The sequence below is a fragment of the Poecilia mexicana genome, unplaced genomic scaffold, assembly GCF_051168715.1.
Source record: "Poecilia mexicana isolate PSO_F unplaced genomic scaffold, ASM5116871v1 scaffold_12, whole genome shotgun sequence".
Taxonomy (NCBI): Eukaryota; Metazoa; Chordata; class Actinopteri; order Cyprinodontiformes; family Poeciliidae; genus Poecilia; species Poecilia mexicana.
In genome coordinates, this window is record NW_028263381.1 from 15,499,733 (window position 1) to 15,514,240 (window position 14,508).

Genomic DNA, 14,508 nt, shown 5'->3' on the forward strand with positions numbered 1-14,508 from the left:
AAAACAACCAACATAACATTAAATTTTGTATTTGATGACTTTTTGCTTTTTACTCTGTTATTTTTACTGCTGTTGCCAAAAACCGCCGGTGGTGAAATACAGCACGGTTATCCCGACAGGGTGGATAAATTACAGACACAAGTTAAATATTCAGAACTAGATTCATTGTATTTTTATTGTAAAATAATAGCGTTTTTATCTATGATTGATTTCTTCCTCTTGTGGAATGTGGGAGCATCGGCATGTAAATCATTTTTTTATTCGTCTTGCGTTAAATGAGGAGCCCTCATCCTCTAATCTCGGTCTCATAAACTATCAGTGAAAATACAACTCAACTCTTGATGACTATGGAAAACAGTCTTTTGAGCTCAAACGGCAGCAAAAAAATAAAGAATTTTGCCAAACTTTACTAAAATGACGACACAGGTAAGAAAAGGAAACGCATAGGGAGTGGTGATTAACATTAAATTGCACTTCTGTTTGCCTCCATCTCATCTAGGCACATGAACCTATCTGTGCGTCCAAGGCAGCTGCCGGCGTTGGTGCGGAGCGGCATCCCTGAGGCACTCCGTGGGGAGGTGTGGCAGCTCCTGGCAGGCTGCCACAACAATGACCACCTGGTAGAAGAATACCGAACTCTCATCACAAAGGTGAGGCCACACAGAAGAATTTCTAATGAATTTCAAATCTATATCTGTGGTGCTTTTTTGTGTGGAAACCGTTTCAAAACGCATACAAATGTTCTCCTTAGTATCAGTTCAAATTTGTGATTGCGATTACATCCCAGAAGGCTACATTTCGCTACGGTTTTGTGTTAGGACATTGCTCCATGCGTACAGAACTTATTGAGGATTGAAATGACAAAAAAAGTACATGTTGAAATATAAACGGTTGACTAAATAGAGAAGAAAGAATATTTAACGTTTTTTTTTCCCCACTGGGGTTGGCCCTAATGGTGGTTCTTAACTGGTTCTGAAAAAGAACAAGCTTGCTTTTCCAACACCTGATAGCCAAGTTGGAGCCACATGAGTCAGAGGTTTGTCCTTTGACTTCCAGCACATTTTTTTGTTTAACTAAGGCAGGTTTGTTTGTTTTTTTTGTTGTTTTTCTCCTTTAAAACATTGTTACTGTTGTTCTCCGTAGCAACCGTCCGCATTTATTTGTGGTTCTTTTGGAGCGCACCTCGGGGGTTCACCAGTGGCCATGTTTCATAAGATTTTTTGTCTCGCATGTGCTTTTAAACTTGTGATGGTCACAGCCGTTTTTCTCAAGATAAGGCTATCAGATAACTGTGTTATAAAAGTGCTATGCTTTTTTATTATTCAAATTATGCTTTTTTGCACTTGAAATAGAACAAAAGTGTCAGCGGTATGTACAGTGCCACTTAACACTTATAGACACCTGTGATAAAGAAAAATGCCTGACAAAAAACTACACTTGTGCTACTCTGTAATTGGTTTGGATGCGATCTGATCTTAGATCGTTACCTCCTTGGTTTAAAGTCATTGTTTTGTGGTTATTGTTCTTATGTAAAAGCAATCTGGCTCCCAGGAGGTAACACGTTTGCCTTTCTGCTTTCTCATTTCCTTTACCTCAATTGGTCTTAAGATCTTTTCTCATCACCGTCTGTACGTGAAGCCTCATGTTTTCTTGTTCTTCAGGGTTCCCCCCAGAAAACTTGCTAAGCCCTGTGGTCGGGGCGTCGAGTCGGTCCACCGAGTCAGTCCACCGTGTTTTGTAGGGCTGTTGTAAACGAATATTTTAGTAATCGAGTAATCTATCGATTATTCTTACGATTAATCGAGTAATCGGATAAAAAAATTATAAAATGAAATATTGGTAAATCTGGCATAATACCGGTGTTACTATCAGATATCAATATCAGTCCAATTTTTCATACTGGAGCATCCCTAACAGTTGCTTTTTTGTAGTTTAGAAAACTAACCTGTAACAATAATAGCTCACTTTCTAAGTTAACCAGAAGAAAAGTTATAGAAAAATCTGAAATTATATTGAATTTAATAACAAAGAGGCAGGCTCACAAATATGCTTATAAAAATGTCTACAATCCAGCTTTTAGTTTATGTATTCATCTTCAGTGAGTTTAAAAGATTAATTAAACTCACCTTGCCACCTAACCTGTCACGCTTTGGGTTTGAAAATACGGGAAATGCCGCCTGGAGTGGGAGGAGAGGGCGAATGAACGAACGTAAGATGGGGTGGAGGGGAGGAAATAGACCAGCGGACTGACGAACCGTTAGACCGGGGGATATTTACGACACCTTCACTGGTCACACTCAGAAACTCATCTACCAGCCATGTACGATGCGCTCCGCCACCCGTTTCTTCAGACCGGGATATGAAATTTATTGTGCGGTTCGTCGGTAAAGCTACATTTACACGGTAAGCATCAGCTACTCAGCCGCCCGCCCTGTTCCGTCTATCCGCTCACCTCAGCGCTCTTCCCGCCGTTCGCTTTCAACCAGCAGCCCCGGAGGAGAAATGCTGCCGTACTCCAGGCATTCCCCAGTCATTTTAAGGATGCTTATTGGTTCCCCAAAAACGATAAAAAGTCGGGCATTATCATCAATCAATAAAATCCCCACGGGCCAATCTTGAAGATTGGACTTTATGCCGCTGAGACTTAGCTTTTGTCAACAACTCAGAGGCGGAAGTGAGAGCTCCGCGCAACGCAAATGAAGTCCCGGCCGGAACACGGTGCGCTAACTAATAAAACATAAATTAACGAAGCTTCGAGGCAGGTAAATTTTCCTCGAGGAATTTTAGTAATCGAGGTACTCGAACCATTCGAGGAATCGTTTCAGCCCTAGTGTTTTGTATTAAAAGATGTTAAGTTGACAGGAAATATTAAAGTATTACTGTGTAATTATATGTTACGGGGAAACATCTCCAGTGAAATGCTATTTAAACACACAACAAGCCTAAAAACAACAAATTTGCACTTCTGTTTAATCCAAATTAAGTCAGTGGCTCCATCAGGCCCCCAAGGGCTTCAAGGGCCCCATGAATGCTAATAATTTAAAACAGACCACTGATACATAAATGTAACATTGAGATTTATTGAGATTATCAATGCTGTTAAATTTTATTCAATTGTTTAGGCACAGTCCAAAAACATGACTGTCAGGTCAATTGGTTTCTCTAAATTGTCCCTAGGTGTGAGTGTGTGTGTGCATGGTTGTTTGTCTCTCTGTTGCCCTGCGACAGAGTGGCGACCTGTCCAGGGTGACCCCGCCTCTCACCCGGAACGTTAGCTGGAGATAGGCACCAGCACCCCTCCCGACCCCACTAAGGGTGTAAAGAAAATGGATGGATGGATTTTAAGGAGCTTTCAAGTTTACTTTGTAAAACTTCAAAGAACAATATTCATAGTTAGATTATTTTGTTACCATAGCAACAATCTGATGCTGTGAGTTTAATCTTTGAATTTACAAATACAAATTAGTAAACTGCGATGATAACTTATTGCTTTCTAGGCTGGCCAATTAAACTATTCCCTTCTCCCATATTTCACTAAATCTAACACAGAAGCTGTTAGAGGTGCTGATGATTTTAGCAACAAAAGGGGCCCCTAAGTCAGATTCTGCTCCAGCCCTCACACAGCCTTGGACCGGCCCTGCATGATGAGGTAATCCGCTGCACTACTCAGAGATACGCAACAAACATTCTCACCGCTCCACAACTCGCATCTCTGAATCCGCTACATGTTATTCCTGCAGTTCACATTGAGCTGCGCAACCAGAGCTAACGCGGCAAGTTTTAAACTCTTACCTAGAGTTCTCCAAAGGATTATAATTCCTCACAGTAGGTTTATGTGAATATCCATACAGGTCAGCCTGTGTCCAGTTTGAGTGAAAGGAGGCACGCGCGATCCCGCTGGGGTATATCCCTATAAATCTGCTCTGCTAGTGAAATGCTAAGAGCAAAAGAGACGTTTGCAGCTCGGCTTTAAAAAGAAAAATGATAAAAAAACGATTAAATTTTTTTTCCCTAGAAATGTAAATAAGCAAGGCTTAGCCTGGCGGCGGGGATAGTAAAGCATGGCGGGCCGCCAGGCTTATAATACACTGGGGGAAACCCTGTTCTTGATATCTGTTTATTCTTAGATGAACACGGATCAGTAGGGAAAGTCAGTTGTATGAGAGTTTTATTCAGCTAAAATTACAGAAATCATGTTATCCCCTTGGCATGAATGGTACGAATGGAATCTCAACTTTAATTTTGACATCAATAACAGTAAATATCCACCGCTGGACAGGAATTCATTACAGAAGCTCTTAAGCATTCAAGATATTTGCATCAGCCAGGAGACACACTCACTAGGATCTGTGTTTCCTGCTTTGACAGAAGATAACAGAAAAGTTTAGAAAATGTCCAAGCAGCTGCTTTTCTTTTGTGCGCCTCGTGTTCTACTTTCCCAAACTCCCGCACTTCATTCTGGCCCTGATTCGAGTGTAACAGTGACAAAATGACCTGGTCAGCTTTTGTTAGTTTACTATATTAAGAATAAACTACCGGCAATCTTATGCTACATATAATACAGAAAATCGTCTGCACTGTGCACACAAACTGGTCAAATTAAATAAATTCAGTTTTTTTTTGTTTTGTTTTTGTTTTTTTAAGAAAAAAAAAATGTTTCCGACATGAAATAAAGCAAATCCAGTTTGGGATGAAGAGAGTTAAGCCTCACAGTTTCTCAGCTTATTTTGTGCTGGTCCTGTTGACATTTGAATTCATCTCCATATATGACTACATGCTACATCTTTTATTAATGCACATTAGGTCTGTGCAGTAATTAATTGCACAGTTGTTCGGTGGTTAAATCTTGGCTACATGAGTAACAGCTGCCTTATTTGCTTAATGGTGAGCAGGTTACCTGGACAACAGTGTTTTGCTCATTAACCTAACTGTAGCAGTAATGAAAAGCCACTCACTGTTCAAGTCCTTGCAGATTACTGATTATTTGTGCTTATTTATGCAGAAATTGGATTTATTCTTTACACTTTATTCTTTCACTTTGCGCTGCGCTGTTGGTTAAAGTAACTGTGTGTCTTCTACCTGTGTCAGCTCCTGGACATGTTACGTAAAGTAGCATAGTTCACACAGTGACCAGGGCTGACTTGTGCTTGACTTAATGACAAAGGGACACGTCATCATATTTACTTTTCCCCTCTGCTTCACGACTCTCTGCTTATCACTGTTATTTTTGTCCCAAACTTCTGCAAGTCCTCCTTTTTCTTGATAGGCTGCTTGTTTTGACTCTCATCCACATCTCTCCCATTCCTTCCCTTCCCTTCTTCCAGCCCTTTAGTCCTACTGTCATCTATTTTTAGCTCCTCGTGTAGTGCACTGAGGAGGTGCGTGAAAGCAGGGGGAGAGTGTCTGGATTGTTGGGGAGAAAGGTGCAGGCGTGCGTATGTGTGTGTGTTCAAGACTGTGTGGGTGTCTGAGCCTCCATCACGCTGCCCGAAATTTCCTTGCACGAGACAAATTTTGCAGTCTTCAGAAAATCATCAAAGATGGGACACAAAGTGCTGTGCTACATCTGACAGTAATTAATACCCACCGAATTTGCTAATTTTGGATTTTGAGTAATTCAGTGTAATCTGCCCCATCATGTGAGCCAGAATAATGTGAGCAATTATGCTCACAAATGTTCATTAGAGTCTAGACAAAGCTGCGGATTTGCTCATGTGATTAAAAAAGAAAACTTGCTGTTGACAGCGTTGAGAAAGGCGGGATGAAATAATTAGATTATGCTCTGTTGGTGAGGTTGATTTTTGACAGGAGCAGGATCTTCCATAAAATTAGAGACAAATCGTTACATTATAGTAATAATTTTAAAAGTTTGCCTACCTTGACCTTTTTTCTCTACATGCTATTTTCCTGAGCACATATACAGATGAATTCGTCACAGATTGTAACAGGCTGATTTGACCTTGGTCATGTCTAATTGTTATTCGGTTGTTTGATACAAAAAGAAAAAAAAAAATCTCTTAAATATGTTAAAACTGAATACAATGTAAAATATATCTTAATAAAACAAACTAGGGTTAAACAAATATGGTCTGACACACAAATGAGAATAATTTCTTAAATACTTACATTTTTTGCTTAAGTTGAAAATGCTACCTTTAGCTGTATCACATGTTCCTCTGAAGGGAAAAAATGACTATCGATTAAAGTCAGAATTAGTCATCAAAGAAAAAAGTAAGTTATTATTGGCCAGAAAAAGCTGATCTGTACATCTTTCTGTTTTACTCCCACTACTTTTGTGTTTCTTTTGTGTTCCATGTTTTAAAATGTAACCTTGTTGGTTTCAGATTAAAGCAAATTTACAGAATTACCGGACTTTGGAATGACAAAGCTAATATAATTTCTTATTTGCTTCTGTAAATCCACAAAAACATCTCTGTTTCTATGAGTCGCTTTAGTGGCTTCAAGTCTTGCTACAGATGCAGATGTTTTAATAGTTCTCTTTATGTGACTGTGCACCATTTTGTTGATTTTTTTTTTTTTAATGGCAAACAACTTTGTGTTCTAAGTACTATTATTATTTGTGAAACATTATGAGGGCATCTTTTGAGCTATAATGGATTCACAACGAATGCTTATAATTCCTTATTGTTTGAGCCTATCATTACCACATGATGTTGCACTTGGAATCATGAGTTCTCAGCAGAATGCCTGAAGCATTTGGCCCTTTGTTTTTTGAACACTATCACAGTCACATTATTCGACTTGAGAGGCTTTTGTTGTTTTTGAGTCTGCAAAAAAGCCCCTGATGCTTAAAAAAACAATCTCAGATTTTCTTTTTGGATAAGTATAAAGATGCCAAACTTTAGCTTTTTTATGTACTTGAACTATGCATCATTAAACTGCTACTACCATTTTATTGTTGACTATTGTGATGTTAATATCAATTGTTATTACTCCCCATATTCTTTACTGTATTTCCCTTTTTGGTTCAGGTATTTAAATGACAATGAAAGGCTGTCCAACTGGACATGTATATTATTAACAAGCAGTCTTGCCGTATGTATTATGTGCAACATTGTAATTGCAGAAAACACTTTGGAGGCAATATTTTGTATTACAACCGTGCTCTGTCATGCAGATAAATTTGCCCACATTTTAAATCTGTCATAATTATCAAAATCTAAAAGCTATGCTAGAGTTGTTGGAGCATTGGGATTTTGGGGGAAAAACTTGAGAGCCAATTACTTTTACTCTTTGATTTTAAATTTTAAACTGTCCTTTTAGTGTACTATTTCATTCTAGCAACTGGCCTTGGTGCATATGAATAAGACTTTACTGAATACTGATATTTTAAAAATTAAGTTTGTCCTTGATGAGATAAATTAAAAAAAATATCAGCAGCATTCACACAGATAGAATTCCTGCTCTTTTTCCCACCCTTCAACCTAAATGATGATTTCCCAAGTTCCAAACTGCACTGATTGTTACTAATTTTGGCGCCGTGCGACTGATTCAATCTCGACGTGATTATTAGATAAATTTGCACATTTAAAAAAAAAAAAAAAGTAAATGTGAGAGGTTGGGGGAAGGAAACGGTCTCGTGTTTTTGTGGACAATGATTGGTTGGAGGCACTGAGACTGGGAGGGGCCTCAGTGCTGCTGTTTCTGTAGACAGAGGCAGAAGGAGGGAGACAGAGTGTGAGAGAGACGGCAGAGCAGGACAAATGAACACAGAGGGGTTCTCCCAGCATCGGTATGCCTGCCTTTAACATTTCAACTCCAGACGAAGTTGCTGCTCTAAAGGCGGGAAATAAACCTGCAGGTGTGTTTTACTCCACCTTTGTGAGGACTGGTTTTTGACTCCTGTAACACTACACTCTGGTGACTTTGTACCAGCGTACAGTATTCTGCTGGGATCTTACAGTGAAGGACCAAAGAGAAGCTGACACTCAAATAAGTGCAGAGGGAAGCCTGGTGAAAGAAGAGGAGAAGAAGAAACAGAAAATTGGGGAAAGTGGTTTGAAGGACAGATTATGCTTAATCATCCCCACAATATGCAGTTCTTTAAACAATGACTTTTCTCCGGAGGCTTTATCAGTGACGCGATGGACTACAAATTGATAGGAGCTGCAGTCTGAGATTTCTGGATTTGCATCTGACATTGAGGACATCAATATATTCATAAGACTCACATTCCTGGCAGTTTTCTTCCTCTGTGCCTTTACCTGGGAACCTCCAGACGAAGGTTTTTACCTTACTAGTACTGTAACCGTGCCAGCTCTGAGGACAACACCAGGGAACTTTCTGACACCTTTATCTGCCTTTCCAATCCTTCCTGTGTTTGAAATGGAGCATGGGGGTCTTTGTTTGGACTGAAACCAAACTGCTGATAAAAACAGCCGGGCTACCAGGCGTAATAGTGGCTTTTTGGATTTATCGTACCCTTTAAGGGCCCCCTCCCCTTATGTGTTTTACTGCCTGAGATCATGAATTCCTCCCTGGATTCCCTGAACCAAAGCTCGCTGGACTCAAATTTATCCACTCCCTTCTGCTTACTTGAAATTGGCTATTCCCAAATTTTTAGCACATGCCTCCTTGAGGTATCCATCATCCTCCTCCTCACCATCCTTATTATCTGTGGGAACTTGGTGGTGATATTCGTGTTTCACTGTGCCCCTCTGCTCAGCCAGCACACCACCAGTGCTTTTATTCAGACTATGGCATATGCAGACCTGCTAGTGGGGGTCAGCTGCCTCTTCCCCTCCCTGTCTCTGCTTCACCATCTGCAGGGATTGGATCCCAAACTGACCTGCCAGGTGTTTGGGTACATGGTTTCAGTTTTGAAGTCCGTTTCAATGGTGTCCCTCGCGTGCGTGAGCGTAGACCGTTACATCGCCATCACACGGCCTCTGACTTATTCGTCTCTGGTCACTCCCTGTCGGGTGCGCTGCTGCATCGCTCTGATATGGTTCTACTCTGCTTTGGTGTTCCTCCCATCTTTTCTTGGGTGGGGGAAGCCTGGCTATCACGGAGACGTGGTCGAGTGGTGTGCGGTCGAGTGGAGGACTAGTCCGGCTTTCACAACCTTCATCGTCGCTCTGCTCTACGCCCCAGCTGCTCTCACAATCTGCTTTACATACGCCAACATCTTTAAGATCTGCAGACAGCACACGCGGGAGATCAGTGAGCGCCACGCTCGCTACAGACCACAGCAGCACCAGGGTCCCGGACTGACTGCTGGAGCAGTCTTGAAAGACTGCACCACAGTAGAGCAAGAGCAGCTTCCCCAGTTGTCCCAATCACAGAAGACCCAGCACCACCAGCCTCAGTATCAGCAGTCTACTTACCCCGACAAGCGATACGCTATGGTATTGTTTCGCATAACGAGTGTGTTCTACATCCTCTGGTTGCCCTACATCCTGTACTTCCTGTTGGAGAGCGGAGGAATATACCACCACCCTGCAGCCTCGTTTCTTACCACATGGTTGGCTATCAGCAACAGCTTCTGCAACTGTCTCATTTACAGCCTTTCCAACTCGGCATTTAGAAAGGGCCTGAAACGCCTCTGCTCCTTCTGTCTGCGGCGCGGCAGCGATGGCTTCGGAGTCGGGAAAACCAAAAAGGCGTTTGTTGGCTCGGTCGAAAAGGGATGCACAAAGCAGTGGTGTGGATATGACAATGGAGACATGAGAGTTGGCACAACATGTCACGTGTAGTTCAAATGGGGAGGAAAACACAGATGCTTAAAATGTCATTGGAGCTGAAATGAAGCTTCAGCTCTTCAAATCTTTTAAAATCTGCTTTTAAGAGATGCAAGAAGGTATTGTTCTGATCGTGCTTTTTCTAACTCTGCCTTGACAAGCCAGCAAAGGTAGAAAATAAGAATGAAAAGCATCGTAATTTGAAACAAAAAAAAGAGTCCACATTAGCCTTTCAAGGTGTTTCGTTTGATGACGTGAACACAAGTTCATATGGACAGGAGGCTGACAGATGAAGGGTTCTGGTATGACCAAGAAGAAGGTCTCTATGTCCTCTCAGTGGGAGTAAATTCTTTAAACGTTGGACATAATGTTTATCTGCTGATGCTGTTTTTGGAACTGAATACTTGATTTCGTCCAAACAACCAAATGATGCTAGAAGCAGAAAGTTCTCATGAAAAGTTTTACGAGCTTTGTTTGGAGCAACATGAACACAATTTGTCGCGTTTCACTTAAAAACGGGGGGGAAAAAAAAAAAAAAAGGATGTCAGTTCAAGGAGATGATGTGATTTAATGAGACTGTCTGTAAAGAGCAGGCAGATTCAAACTGATCTTTAAATAAATGTTATTTATTGATGTTAAACTGTCTGTTGAAAATGTGGGTTTGCACTGCGCACCTGTTATTTGTTAAAAGGACCAAGCTGTGGTGTACGAGTCCTCAACTGCCAAAAATCAAACGTAGGTTCAGTAGTATTGATGCTAAAAGAGTCGCAATCAAAAATATAAATCATTAATAAAATAAAATAACTCTTTAATTAATTAGCTGATGATATTGTCAAAATCTCTAAATAGTATGCTGATATTTTATGCTACAGTCCACAATGTTAAAATCAAACAGTGAACAGTTCTAACACTAAATAATAAAACGTTTTCATTAAATAATCAATTACTGAAAAAAATTCTAATAGTAAATATTTCATTATTTATTCATTTGTTTGTTCAATTTTTAACCCTTATAGACATAATGTCATTGAGTGGTGGCTAATTCTGCTACGTAGTGATTGGTCAGTAGTTTGCTGTGCATTAATCCAATCCAATGTCCTCAATGATCTCCAGTGACTATTTTATGACTGACTACATCACAGTGATTGATTTTTTTAAAATAAGTATTACATACTTAAGTATAAAATTAATATAAATTTACAATTTTTATTTCAAATTAAAATTGTAATTAATATATTAGTTATGTGTTTATTTAAGCAGTTAGTTTCCTGTTTAATTTAGCATGCATCTGTGTTTAGCTACTTATTTATTTGGTTGTGGCACCTCTCCCATGAAATTAGCTTTTTTTTTTTTACCAGTTCTGTTGCACCTTAATTTGCTTATGTATTATAATATGCTTGCAAAACAAAGATAGCATATTTTTTCCATATCCTCTTTGCAGATTTTTTGGGGTTAAACTTACAGATTTCTTTTTATTCAGATATATAGCAGGGTTCCAACACTGGCTGTAAAAGTATTTTGTAGGTCTGAACAGAAAAAGACAAATGTATTAAGAATAAGGCTATATTTTCTATCAAGTTACATCCATATGTTCGTGCAATCTGTGGTTTACTTTAAGTTTTGTATTTAAAGCCTAACCTCAATTAAATATTTGCAGTTAATTCAAAAACCAAATTTGAATGCTACATTTCTTTTGCTTTTAGATTAGCATGCATCTACTGTTAGATACATGTACCTTATTTGATTTGGAATAGAGCAAGCATCTCCAGAAAATATGGACCTATGTGATTGTGAAAGTATGCAAAACCACTCGAGGATTGGTGTGAGACTTGAAGATTTGTGAGCATGTTAGTACTGTCCTTTCTTTGCATTAGTATAAACAAATTGCAGGAAAAAAAACATTTAAATGAGCTTAATTGTTCATTTCCACTTGTCAAGTTATGTGTTTTGAGCTTTCAAGACTCTTGTTAAAGTAAACATTCCTTAGCTTTATATCTCGTCTACTGTAATGTGCCAAAGAAGGTCCAGTTTTGTCCCTAAGTGTAATATCTGCAATATGACTGTTTTTACACAGAAATGTTAACCACTGTCTACTGCACTGTGTCGCGTCAGTGATGCCTTGTGTGCATGTGTCTAAGACTGTTTCCAAGCATATTGTGATATAAAGTTGCCTTTATTTAAAAAAAAAAAAACTAGTAACAATAAGTCAACTGTTGGGAAAAAGTGTTTTTCTTTAACAGCAAGTGAGGGCTAAAATAAAAGGCATGTGACTGTTTTTAAATGATTCAGCTTCAGAGGCAAAGTTTAGTTTTACTCTTTTGGTAGCTAACGAAGTTAAAGTGTTAGTGTTGCTTCAGGTATTTAAAGCAGTTGTCACCATTTTTTTTTTTTTTTTGCTTCAACTTCAGAAAGAAAAAACTTGTAGATGAACCCTTCAAAGTGTTTATTTTCTGTCTTGAACTCGTGTTTCTGTGTGATTGAAGCACAGTGGAGACAACGAATGTGTGCAGGTAGGCACCGACTCGACCATTGGCTAGACTCTGACTGTTTAATGTTTTTTGGTCTCTATTAGTCTCATTTGTTGTTGTACCTGGTAGATGTCTGAAATAATTAGTGGTTTTTATTTGTAAAGCATTCCAGAAATAGTACACCTGTACCGGTTTGTATCATCTTCTGTGCTACTATCTTAATATTTTCCTGTTTACAGAAAATATCAGATTGAATGTTTATCAGAGAACATTTGTATAGTTGATTTTTGTTTATTTGTTTTAAATTACCCAGCTCAGTTTGTTCTCAGAAGTTAAAAAAAAAAAAAAAAAAATGTTGTGCCGCCTACATAACTAGTTTTGTCTTATGTTTTTTCCTATTGAAGTGTAGGTTTTATGGTGTTTCTGCTTCAAACGTAGTCATTTTGTACCATTTTAGTTTGGAAAGATTCAGTACAATAGCCGCTTATTTTACAGTCCCTTTAAAACAATACATGTTTGAAGACAATCCATGATGCCTAAAAGTGCTCCCCGTTGGTCACATACACTCATTCCCTTCTTCCTGTGGGGAAAACAATCAACCTACACGTTCTCACGGGAATGACATTGATGGCTGGGAGGAAATTTCCATGCCCTCAAAAATTAGGCATGTTTAGAGCTCGGAGAGCTCGTGATGCAAAAAAAAGTAGTAAGAACAATGATTGAAACAAGACATTTTTTTAAACAAATTTTATACTTATGGATTATAATCAAACCAATTCAAACAGGACTGACTTGCACAAACAGTGTCTCTGTTGTATTTCCAGAATACTTAATTAAATTATTTTCTTTTTAATTTTAACTAAAAATGCTTGCATCTTATCTAGCAGAATTGCACTTGCTGCCTTTTTTTTTTTTTTTTTTTTTTTACCTCTTCTGGCATATTCCAGAGTTGGCATACCGTTTTAAGTGGATCAGCAGTACTCGGACTGAGACAACCCATAATTTTTATCTGTTGTGGAAATGTGTCCAAATGGAGCAGCTTGGGTCAAAAACTCCCATGTAATATTAAAGTTTAAATCTACAGAATCTTTTTCAGGTATTGAAAGGTCTTTTTGTGCATCTTAAACCATTGTTGTCTAATGAACCAACACAATAATCTCAAATTCAAACTTATAAAAAAATAAACAGTTAGGATATATAAATAGCTGTTTCACAACAGACAAGAACAGACTGCCAATTTAACATTCCAGACAGGAGATTCACCCCGTTGATTTTTTTATTTTTATTTTATTTTTTTTGCTAATAGTAAATTCTGTGTACAGTGAGACCTTGTGAGTTTGAGACTTCAAAATCACCTTGTTGAGCACAGACAAAACATGGCATATTTCAAACACGAGGGGTGTTTAATTTGTTGCTACGTTTTCGGAACGACATCTGCTTTTGTTTAGACTGTGAATGTTGGGATAATGTTTAAAAGTTGAAACATGTTTATTTATGCTGTTGATGAATGTGAGTGAGACTTCTGATTACATGACGCTCTGTATGCAATATGGTTTTGTAAATAATAGACGTTGTTTGTCTTTGGAAAGCAAATAAATATGATTTTATCGAAGGGTTCTCAAATTATTTTTGAAACGATTCAGTCGAAGGTTTGGATGCAGCCTATTTTTAAATGCAGACAAGTGTCAGAATAAGTAAATAAGCAGGACATTTTGTCATCTTTTCTATCTTGAGATAAAAGCAAATGGTTTCTAGCTTATCTCGTTGGGAACTGAGTAATTCATGACATTTGTTCCATTAAATTTTTTTTTTACTGAATTTTCTAGATAAATAAGTAGTAAGTATATATAAAAGCATATATGGTTTGACTTTCTCTTCTTTTACATGAGTTGTATCGGGGCAGCAGGGAAGCTTCCTCCAAATACCAGAAAATGAAGGGCATGAGCTAAACCATTAAAATTTCATCAGGCTACTAGTGCTAAGCTTTATCCATCTGCTGATAACAGATTATTGTGTAAAGGATAACTAATCAACCCTTATGGCAGTAAAAGCGATGCTAGGACCATTACAAATGTCTCTTTAATTCAAAGGTTTTCTCATAAAGAAGTAAAAACGTTGGCACTCAGGGTTATTTGGGGTTTGGATCCTCAGCTTGTAGCAGGCCTGATAAATGTCACGCCATGCCATTTTGATGTCTCAGCAGGGTTCTTTAGGAGCAGAGAAAGGAAAACAAAATGACATGCCGGCTTTTGTGTCGAGTCAGAGAAAATCGAGGACATAAACAAAGGAGTTCTTGCTGCTCAGCGTTCTCATAGAAGCTCAGCTCTGTGATTTTTATT

At 38.6% G+C, this 14,508-nt stretch overlaps 2 protein-coding genes across 3 annotated transcripts in view; both read left to right on the plus strand.

Moving 5' to 3' along the window:
* Positions 1–14,508, plus strand: part of rabgap1 (RAB GTPase activating protein 1) — a 68,020-nt gene that overhangs the window by 23,377 nt on the left and 30,135 nt on the right. For both annotated transcript variants that reach the window (XM_014983284.2, XM_014983285.2), the window contains one exon: positions 500–650. In XM_014983284.2, the coding sequence (XP_014838770.1) occupies positions 500–650 (151 nt within the window). The remainder of the gene's footprint in view (positions 1–499; positions 651–14,508) is intronic.
* LOC106915592 (putative G protein-coupled receptor 21) lies at positions 661–13,781 on the plus strand. The gene has a single exon (XM_014983288.2). The coding sequence runs from the start codon at positions 8,487–8,489 to the stop codon at positions 9,714–9,716; it is 1,230 nt and encodes a 409-aa protein (XP_014838774.1). The 5' UTR covers positions 661–8,486; the 3' UTR covers positions 9,717–13,781.

What these genes read in the sequence shown, in the direction of transcription:
- LOC106915592 (XM_014983288.2), top strand. Translation starts at nt 8,487, where the DNA reads ATGAATTCCTCCCTGGATTCCCTGAACCAAAGCTCGCTGGACTCAAAT.